Below are 11,646 nucleotides of genomic sequence, written 5' to 3'. Positions count from 1 at the left end.
ACCAGATAGAACGGAAATTAAATATTATTAAATTGTTAGTAAGAATATCTACCGGGTATTGGAAATATTGGGATATTAGCTTTTAAGAATCAAAAATAGAAAGAAGACTTAAATAAACAATTCTCACCAACACAACGCTAAAACGCATTCTCGTAAAAAAAATATTTGCAATAAGCAAGCCTGCTAGAGAACCTCCAAATATCACGAAGTAAATATGCGAGTTAAGATCCATTATTATCGTAATAAGTCTTGACAAATAAGTCATTAATTTCAAGTAATAGCTTAAATCTGTTGGCAGATCTATAAAATAAAATGAATCAGTCTGAATAAATGTCACCAAAACATCCTCCAGAACAGAAACACCCTCTGAAGGGGTCGCAACTCGAAAGTTCGAAACATAATGTCATTGACGGAACAAAATCACGCCATAATTCATGACGTCATCTTCTATGCGCGAAACTCGTCACGCAAGTCTGACCGGTCACCTCATAATATTATAACCTAAAACATGATCAAAACAAACGGCATTATACCAGTGCAAAAGAACGCTCGTTGTGAATTGAATACCCAATCAGAACATTGGATTGTAATAAAATATCAATTGATTTATTGACGTTCAATAAACGCTGTTCGTACTTCGTTGATCAGTTACTTACAGCGCTTCGGTTCAATAAGTATTGTATTCATGTGATGTGTTGAAGAAAGTGTGTTAATATTAAATGGTGCGTTTTAAGAAGTGTGATTCACATGAGCGTAGAACCCCTATGCTACAAATTGCTTGAGTGGATAACATTAATTAGCAATAAGTTATGTGTATAACTACCAACCAGCATAGCTTATATTGGTTATAGTTTTTTAATATAAGGTTAATTTAATCCAAATGACTATTTACTTTAAACTCATCTTTGTCTAGCTAGGTATATCATAAATATCCTAGAGAAACAGTTTCAAATACCAAAGTACATGTATTGTAGGTAGGTACAAGAGATCAGCAGTGTAAAAACTAAAACTCCCGTTATTCGTCAAGTGCTAGGTATTGTGAGAATGACTCACTCACTTTTTTTAAAGAGAGGCTACAGGAATGGTGGTCAAAAGAGCCTTTAATTCACCTGTTGGAGATCACCGCCATAAATGGTTTCCAAAAACACTTGAGGAATAAGTTTTTGCTTCTTTTTTGTTGGAAGCAGCGGAAAGACGTTAATTCCAGTTTGATTGTACATGAGAAACTGAGAAATTCACTCGAGTTTGGGGCGTGGAATTCAATAGTTTAAATAAGATTGATAATCGAATGAGACACGCAATGTGAAAACGCAAACTCATCCCTTATATTATAGGGATCTAGCTGTTCACCAAGTGCTGGAACCGCGATTTCAGCAGCTGTAAGTTGCCCTTAGTCGAATATTTTCATTTCACGATATCTTGTAATAGGTTGTACGTAGGGAAATACTGCTAAGTCCAGGTTAGGAATAATACAAGCATTTATAGACTTTTCGACTTTCTACTTCCAAGTGAACAGACAAAGGTCTTGCCGTCTCAAAATTTGCTAAACCTACTAACAGCTGACTCTCATTGTATAATCTCTCTTTAGCACAAAGGTTCAGTGTTATCAGTGCTATCATTTAATACTGTACCTACGTACCTGTGTCACAGAGATAACAGTTTATAATATCGTGGCGATACAAGTTTGTCTATCTCTATCTACCTATCTATAGTTTATGCATACTCCATAGCCAAATTAAATATTTACAGTAAACTAGCTGATCCGACAGACGTTGTTCTGTACATAATCTATATATATATAAAAATGAATTGCTGTTCGTTAGTCTCGCTAAAACTCGAGAACGGCTGGACCGATTTCGCAAATTTAGAATTATTATTATTTTTGAATTATTTGTGGAAGTCCAGAGAAGGTTTAAAAGGTGAATAAATAGGAAAATGCTGCTAAATTAAATAAAAACAACAAATTTGTTTTTCCTTTGGTGTGTCCATACATAATTTCTATGAGAGAATTTATTGACGCACGGTTTGACAGTTCTGCTGTGAAACAATTTCATTACGACAGCAGGGTGCATATTTTACGAAGTAATTTTTGATGTTATGATATATTATTGACAAATTCATATAAAAACAATATTTTATTTACTATATACAGAACAACGTGTCTCGGGTCAGCTAGTTATATATAAATAATATTTCATATCATGAAGAATCATTTCATAAAATATGTTCCCCTGTTGTTATAATGAAATTGTTTCACAGCAGAACTGTCAAACCGCGCGTCAATAAATTCTCTCATAGAAAATATTATGTCCATACAAGAAAAAAATATGGAAATCAAAATAATTATGGATCCCAAATCGAAATAAAAACTATCCTATCTCTCAAGTTGGACTAAACTGCACTCCATGAAGTAATCTCCATTAAAATTCGTTCATTAGTTGAGTAGTTTAGTAGTTCACCACAAACAAACATCAGAACACTGGATTTAAATGTTAGCTATTATATTATGAATGTTTTAAAATATAGCTTGTTCTCGTACCGATTAATAGACAATCGTACCAATCATTAAACGGAATATACTGAAACGCAACATGTGCTGATAGCCTTAGAATGTACTATCGTACAGAAGTCCTGACGGTCCAATAAATGCGTGACCAATATTGATTTGTCAAAATGTGCGATAGCTAGTAGTTTAAGAGAAGTAATTACATTTCTAACAATTATAAAATTAGGTGAGCAACAAAAAACAGCATTTAAATAATTTGGTCAGCATACAAAGATTTTGTTTGCAATAAAATCATCACGCAGCAATTCTTGCTACGCAAATAATTTTGATAATGGTCAAAAATTTAATCATAAATAGACAACTTACAACAACGAGTTTGCATAATAAACATTCAGTCCGCCAAATAACTACTTGGTTCTCAAGATTTCTAAATTTTTGTATAAAAATTGGTTAGGTTAGATCTTTGTTAGAACAGTTAAGCGCACGAGCCGATCGTAGCGGGCCGCGGCAGGCGTTAAAATGAATTTTTTTGCTTACCCTCTGAGGGCTTCCCAAAACCTTTATTACACAAGGGCAGCTCATTGCAACTAATAAAATTAATATGCTGTACAAAAATAATTACAGCCATCCAGAATGACATAAATTGCTGATTGATTTTGAAATGTTTGCTGGCGATGAGATACTGATCAATTAGCTATTTCTGCTCACAGATTATATTTTTCTGCTCACAAAAATACCAATACTATGATTACCATTTAAATAACACCCGTAGTTTAATATTCAAAATACTAAGGAGATAAATAATGCCAAGCGTGGCTGACTGTTTACGTTTTGTCAATCAAAATCAGTTACAGTAACAATAGATTCGCTTACTTTTTCTATCTTGCTTTTTTTTATGGAATAGGAGGACAAACGAGCGTACGGGTCACTTGGTCTTAAGTGATCACCGCCGCCCACATTCTCTTGCAACACCAGAGGAATCACAAGAGCGTTGCCGGCCTTTAAGGAAGGTGTACGCGCTTTTTTTGAAGGTACCCATGTCGTATCGTCCCGGAAACACCGCACAAGGAAGCTCATTCCACAGCTTTGTACATGCTACATGTATCTCCGCTAGAGATGGTCTTCAGTCTCGCACGCTATGTTCATCTTATTGTTTATCGATAAATGATCAAAGGTTCAATTCAATTGAGCGACGTGATTTGTCAGAGTCCTCACCAGCTGTTGCTCACGCTATATCTATCTTATCATTTACACTTGTCTTCAGGTAGGCGTATTACAAAGCGATCAAATTTGTTGATACCGTTATCTTGTTACAATCTCACAAAAAGTGTTCATTGTCGAATGTTTCGGCGTATCAAAGACTGATCGAACAGTAACGAGAATAAGGTCTGTAGATAACTGTGATAAATGTCTCAAATCAACGATCTGAATGCAATGCATCGGACGAATCCCTCTGAACCGAAACCAAAGTTGTTCCTCGACGATGAGCCGAAAAAACTGGAAGTGGCAAGTGTATCGGATAGTGTAGTTGAAGTGGATGGATCGTACACAGTGTACGCATCCAGGTGGATAATGTTGGTGTTGTTTGTGACATTCTCAGCGTCGAATGGAATGCAGTGGACGCAGTATACTATCATATCGGATATAGTGACGGGGTACTACGGCGTCTCGAGCAACGTGGTGTCGTGGACGTCAATGGTGTACATGATCACATATGTGCCCTTGATTTTTCCAGCTAGCTGGCTGTTAGATAAAACGGTAAGTTTATTTTTATTTGTGAATTCTTAATAATACTGAAAGTAATTTCAGTTTATTTGGGAAACAAACAGTAGGTACATTAAAACTATATAAATAAAAAAAAACCATTTACATGTGATTCCGCATTCAACATTGTTTAGTTATTTTCTCTTTAACAATGTTGGGCGAGGTATTAAATAAATCCTACTGCAGGGATTTATCAAGTGGTTTATATAATTACTCGTTCTAATAAATAAATAAAGTGATGCCAAGCACTTGACATAACAGTCTGCAGTAACTGTCCTTCCATCTTCTAGCACAACTGTCGCGAAATGACCTTTCCGACCAAAGAATGAGGCAATCATCTTTTTCCTTGACTTCTTCCTTTCTTTACCTTAGTTGGCTGATAAGTACCTAATAGTTTATAATCTTAAATACATAAATACAGAATAAGCTGAGCCGACCGACGTTGTTCTGTTCATAATAAAAAATAACTCTTGCGGCTGGAATTTCGTAATATTAGCTGACCTCTCCTTGCCGACAGGAATATTCGTACCAAATTGCAAGTCTTTACGCCTTATGGTTCCAGAGATATGGTAATTAATACATAGGTGCAAATCTCAAATATGTATATATTTATAAAATATAATATAATAGGATATAATGGCAAATAAACCTCAAATTTACAGGCCTCCATAATTGCAGGTCATATTTCATTTATTACATCTGTTATGAAGGAATGCCTACAGAACAATATGCATTAGATCCTGGATTAAATACGAGCACTTTCAAGCATATCGAATCAGAAAGTAATAAACGACATAAAAGATCTTTCCGTGATTTCACACAAGACTCCGCAACAACTTTAGGTGAAATTAGGGCCATGTTTATGGAAATAAAAAACCAACAAGACCAAAAGTATAATGCCCTACATGAATCTATGTCAAAGATTGTAAACCAAAACGAAGACATACAAAAATCTGTGGAATTTATATCATCCAAATATGATGAGTGTTTGGAAAGGGTTCAACAATTGGAGCAAAGAAACTGTGAGCAAAACAAACAGATCATCACTCTCGAACAAAAAGTTGAACTACTCGAAAATAATACGCGTACCTCCACAGTAGAAATAAGAAACATACCTACCGCAAGTAACGAAAACAGACAATCCTTAATCTCCATTGTTGAGAAAATTGCTTCAACCATAAAAATGCTTCCAGCCCTTCAAAACTCCGATGTGAGAGACATATACCGAAATAAATCAAAAGCTTTATTACTGTTTCCAACAAAGAAAACATATTATATAGCTTTCAACAATTCAATAAGAAACAACGCGAGCACAAGACACCACAACTAAATACTAACATGATTGACTTACAGGGAACTATCAAACCTATCTTTATCTCTGAATGCCTGACTGCTAAAACAAAGCGAATTTTTTATGTGGCACGCGAGAGTGTCAAAGCAAGCCGCCTGGACATCATATGGGAAAGTATATATAATTATAAGTATATATAAAAAAAGCTGAAGGTCATCTACCAGTACGTATCCAAGATGAATGTGATATACACAAAATCACGAAATGACTATATTTTGCGTATATAACGATCTACATGTCATTATTCTATCTTATTATTACTTTTCAATTTTATTCTATTATTACTTTTAAGTCTTATACAATTGAACGATATCAGGCCTTCACAATAACAAACAAATATCTTCTCTTGTTGATACTGTGTAATTTATTAAATAAGGTTTGCTTTAACTACATCCTAAAATTAGAACTTATTGGTAGATTATTACACAAACACACAAAGCACCTATATATTTATTATTTACATATTCTACTTGGTAAAGCGTACTTCACAGAAAATTGTTATGAAATACGAATAAACCACCACTTTAATTTATACCTAAACGTACTCATATTAATTAACTGTTTTGAATACTTACATTATGTGTTTGTTACGATATTATGTATACATTGACTATGAATTGGTTACCCATTGCATCAATCGTAGCACTGAACAACGACTCGACACATTACCGATAGTATTAGTCAGGTTTCTAGTGAATATTTGTGAACTGGTTTACGAAAAAACATTTTTGTCTCTGTTTGTCTATAATATTGATTGTAATAGAATCAAGAGGAACATAAATCACTTTTTTAAGACACATATCGGTCAGTACACGACTCATTCCACAACTTTATTCACTAGCCATTACAAAGAACATCTATGCAAGACATCCAAATTAACACTAAATTGTCGCTTGAAGTTCATCCTGTTAAGTAGCGGTCACTCGATACAAATACATTTTTTGTGCCATTATGAAAGCGTAAAATCTAAATGTATTACATACAGCTGTTTAACAAATAAGTCTCTAGAGACCGAAGTGTTCTTTTTTGGGAAGTTGTGTAGGTTATTACTGCATCCAATTATGATAATTTGTATCGATAGTATTATTATAAAAAGTCATATTCCTTCGATTATTTCCATTGTTTTATATTTAATAAGAATTCGCGAATGTTAATAATTTTTTAACGATACTGGATAATTTTCATCTATCAGAGTTAGTAAAAGATATTGAGACTGAAGAATGCTTATCTCATTTTAAGCAATCCAAATCAAATCCCAATATTACACACCAATACAGACGTTTCATGATGCAAATTGTTTAAAAAATTCAACGATATTGATAAAATTCAAAACGAAATTGACTTGTTTAAAGTATCCGAATCTTCAATCTGTAGTATAGAGGAGTGTCAAACCTTCCTACCTAAAACCAAAAGCTTAAAAATATTTCAACAAAATATAAGAAGCATAAAGCGCAACATTGATGGGTTGTTACCAATACTCATCAAAAGTAATGTTGACTGGGATTATATAGTATTGACAGAGTGCTGGCTTCCCTCCACTCCCTATATCCCTACCATAGCAGGCTATAATTTCTCAGCAACAATAAAAAATTTAACTCAAAATGAAGGTGTTGTCGTATATTATAGACAAGATCTAATTGCTACAATCGAAGAGCCCGAAATTCTAGATGCAAATTGCCTACTAGTAAAACCCAGCAACAACACAATAATTCTAACTATATATCGTCCTCCCGGGTATAAAAATATTGATAATTTTATTCAATCATTGCATAACGTATTACTAAAATACTCTTCTATACAAAATATCGTAGTATTAGGAGATATGAACATAGATATTGGTGAAAATTGTAAGGACGTTAGTAACTTTACTTTTTTGGATATGCTTGCTTTCCATGGCATTCTACCTGCTCACACTTTCCCCACTCATAGCAAAACGTGTCTCGACCATGTATTGTTAAAGACGAAAAAAATGCTCACTGTCTAGTCCTGCAAACTTCCCTTACTGACCATGACAGCGTCGTGCTATATTTAGCCTCTTGGCAACAAACAAGTACGCCCAGGACAAAAAAATGTATCGACAGTGTATCCCTATCTCGCGATTTAAAAAATTCAAATTTTAATCCCCTTTACCTGTCTCAAAATGTTAATAATGCTACTGATTTTTTCATACATACGCTTCAAACATTAATTGCGTCCAATTCAAGAAGTGTAATAATTTCAAGGCGTAAAAAAATTCTTAAGCCATGGGTAACACCAGGTGTTTTGAAATGTATTAGAAATTGTGACAACCTATATAAAAAACTAAAAAAACACCCCAATAATACAATTCTTAATACAACATACAAAAGATATAGAAACTACTGTTCAAGTTTACTTAAAAAATTAAAAATTGATTATGAAAAATTGCAGTTACAAGGTGCCAAAAACAATAATAAAAAATTATGGAAGACTATCAAAGAGATTACGTATTCTAACAAACCTCATCAATCTAACTTAGAACTTATATCTACACCTAATCCACAACAAAAAATTCATAATATAAACCAATTCTTCGCGTGCGTTGGTAAAACATTAGCTGAGAAAATAACCAAAAATATTAACACTCAAACAACACCAATTGCCTTAAAGTCTCATCCCCACTCATTTGTTTTATTCCCAACCAATGTTCATGAAGTGTCAACAATTATTAATAACCTCAAACTTAATACCGCCGCTGGCCTTGATGGCATTCCACCAGAAATACTAAAAACCAATGCGGATACCTTATCTGAGCCAATAGCATTTATTTGCAATTTAGCAATGTCCACTGGTGAATTTCCTACTGCTTTCAAGAAATCAAGGATTCACCCGATTCATAAGAGTGGGGACAGAGATTGTGTCAATAACTATAGACCTATTTCGATACTCCCCACATTGTCAAAAATCCTAGAACGTATAATTAATAAAAGACTCATCAGCTATTTGGAGAAAAACAGTCTACTATCAACAGCTCAATTCGGTTTTAGATCTGGAAGGTCAACAGCTGACGCCGTACATGAACTTACAAACTTTTTGGTTAAAAATATAGATAACAAAAAAAAACCATCGCCATTTTTCTGGATTTGGCCAAAGCTTTCGACACAGTCTCTGTCTCTATCCTTTTAGAAAAGCTTGATCGTCTTGGGATTAGGGGTATACAACTAAAACTGTTTGAAAGCTACCTCAGTGATAGAACACAATGCGTCCAAATAGGTAATCTGATAAGTAATGAAGCCGCAGTGTATTTTGGCGTCCCTCAGGGAAGTATTCTTGGCCCTACATTATTTTTAGTATATATAAACGACCTATGTCAACTACAGCTCCCAAATGCTAAAATAGTTACCTTTGCTGATGACACAGCTTTATGTTTAGAGGAGATACTTGGGAAGAAGTGTATTTGAGTGCACAAAAGGGCTTTAATACCGTCAGTGAATGGCTAAATGACAATGTCCTGACATTAAATATAGTTAAAACCAGTTATATTACCTTTTCTCTAAGAAATACAGAATTTACAACCAATCATAATATAATGTTCCACTCATGTGGTAATTCTGAAGACTTATATTGTCCCTGTGCCAAAATACAGAAACCAGAGACTATCAAGTATCTCTGTATTATGGTAGATAACAAGTTAAATTTTCAATGCCACATAGGACAACTAGCAAAACGAGTGCGAAAATTAATAGTCATTTTTAAAAATTTGAGAAATGTAGCTGAAAAGGACTTGATGAAAAACATATATCAAGCTTTGTGTCAGTCGATATTAACATATTGCATCACTTCTTGGGGCGGCGCTATAAAATCACACTTTCTCAAAATAGAAAGGGCCCAAAGAGCTATATTGAAAGTAAGTAACTCATTACCAATCTACCATCCCACTACAGAACTCTATAAACTATCAAAGGTTCTAACTGTGCGTCAGCTTTATATCCTGCATACAGTTTTAAAAAAACATAGCCTTACCAGTTACGATCCGGAAAAAAATAAAGCGCAACGGCGAAAAGATAGAATTTATGAAAAATTATTGTTTAATACTAGATTCTCCCAAAGATTCTTATGTGTTCAAGGTAACCTTTACAATAAGGTAAACAAAGAGCTGTCAATTTACCACCTCAACAGAACTAAATGCAAGCGTATCTTGACAGAGTGGTTACAGAAATTGGACTATACCTCAACTGAAAACCTTCTACACTAATAGTAACTGAGAGTAGAGTACGCCCACACACACACACACACACACACACACTCGCACACACACACACACACACACACACACACTCACACACACACACACACACACACACATTTTATTACTAGTAATTTACAAATTTAAAGTCATTTATTGTTATGATCTATTGTTGCTCTTCTAGCAACTAGTACGGATGTGTACTATTTTAATCATTGTGATCCTTATATCTGGGGGTGAGGTCCTGGTGATCTGTAATACAGGGTCAACCTACTTCAGACACCAGCTCCTCACAAAATACTATCTGTTAAAAAAAAATGTAACACTACTGTACTGTTTTAGCTTTAAGATCTTTGTGAGGAGAAAATAAATAGATATGTTATAGTCTTGCATCTGATTACCGATTGATAATTCCAATATAGGTATATAAATGCCTTAAAGCAAGTTGCTAAATGGTTAGTTATTTACGTCTTGGAACAAACCACCACTTGTAAACAGCCTAGTTTGAAGGTACCTACCGTGGTTATATTGTTCTTGAAACCCCGCTCAATGTCAACTAAATTTCTTTGAGGATCTCACTGTGGATAACCTGGATAGAGTTTTTATTTTGGATTCATATTTTTATACGATAGAAAATATTAATGTACAGGTGTATTTCACTGAATTTAGGTGAGGTGTGTTTTACCGAACTGTTCTACGAGTTTGGCGAGATGTCGAATAATAATAAGTAATGAAATGTAATATATGCGTAAATATATAATATAGATAAGTTCCAAAGAGCTGTTACCGGATTCCTGCCGCTGAATTCCACCTTCGCCCGACATGCCACAAATTAGAATATCACCCAAACCATCCGTATGTGTGGCGGTTCTCCACAGTGCGGTTTTCAAGGAGCTTTCTTTCACGAACCTAGGTAACACTGAAAATGTTTAGAAAATGACAAACGGCTTAATGTAGAAATTTACCAATTATTTTTATTGTTTTTCGAAGTAATCTCCGTTCCTCTCTCGTCGCACATCGTCGCACTCGATGGAACCACTGAGAAAAGCAGTGGGCCCATTCTTCCTTACCGCCTTCCTACGCTTTCACCTCATCTTCATGGCTCGTAAAGCGAATACCTCGAATTTTATCTTTAGTTCTTGGGAATAAATAAAAGTCGCAGGGCGCCAGGTCAGGACTGTATGGCGGATGACTCATTATCTCGACATCTGCCATAGTCAAATATTCAACAGTCCGTTTTGCGGAGTGCGCTGAAGCATTGTCGTGGTGAAGGAGAATCCTGCTTCGAGGGCGCTGCTGTCGAATTTTTTCCAAGACAACAGGCAAACAGCGATTCCATCCTCTAGCACAACTGTCGCGAAATGACCTTTCCAACCAAAGAATGAGGCAATCATCTTTTTTCCTTGACTTCTTCCTTTCTTTACCCTAGTTGGCCGATCCGCGAAAGGACACCCACTGAGCTGATTGTCTTTTGTTTTCGGGTTCGTAGCAACATATCCAGCTTTCATCACCTGTGACCATGTCAAATACAGCATTTGAGTCACCGCCGTTGAACTTATCAAACATTTGGTGACACCAGTCCATGCGAAGGTGTTTCTGGTCGTTGGTTAAAGGGAATCCATCCGGTACAAAGCTTCCTGACGCCTAAATGTTGGTGTAATATTTTTTAAACTTGACTCATACCAATGCCTATGCTTGCCCGTATCTGCTGATAGGTCACTCTCTTATCTTCCTCTATCATGCGTCGCACAGCACTGATGTTATTATCAGTAGTCGCTGTTAAAGGACGTCCCTCACGCGTCCCTCCCTCATAATTGAGAT

The 11,646-nt window shown here is 35.2% G+C and overlaps 1 protein-coding gene across 3 annotated transcripts in view; it reads left to right on the top strand.

The window, feature by feature from the left end:
• The first annotated feature begins 510 nt into the window (after nt 1-510).
• The window catches only part of LOC126976267 (uncharacterized MFS-type transporter C09D4.1), a 79,958-nt gene continuing 68,822 nt past the window's right edge, over nt 511-11,646 (top strand). Inside the window, exons 1-2 of one of the 3 annotated variants that reach the window (XM_050824527.1) lie at nt 511-722; nt 3,771-4,264. In XM_050824527.1, the coding sequence (XP_050680484.1) occupies nt 3,914-4,264 (351 nt within the window). In that variant the 5' untranslated portion in view covers nt 511-722; nt 3,771-3,913. Of the gene's footprint in view, nt 845-3,770; nt 4,265-11,646 lie in introns of all 3 variants that reach the window. The other 2 variants (XM_050824526.1, XM_050824528.1) reach the window with 2 other exon arrangements.

Source organism: Leptidea sinapis, chromosome 40, assembly GCF_905404315.1.
Source record: "Leptidea sinapis chromosome 40, ilLepSina1.1, whole genome shotgun sequence".
Lineage (NCBI taxonomy): Eukaryota > Metazoa > Arthropoda > Insecta > Lepidoptera > Pieridae > Leptidea > Leptidea sinapis.
Note: the sequence above shows the minus strand (reverse complement) of the source record. Positions and strands in the feature narration are given on the sequence as shown.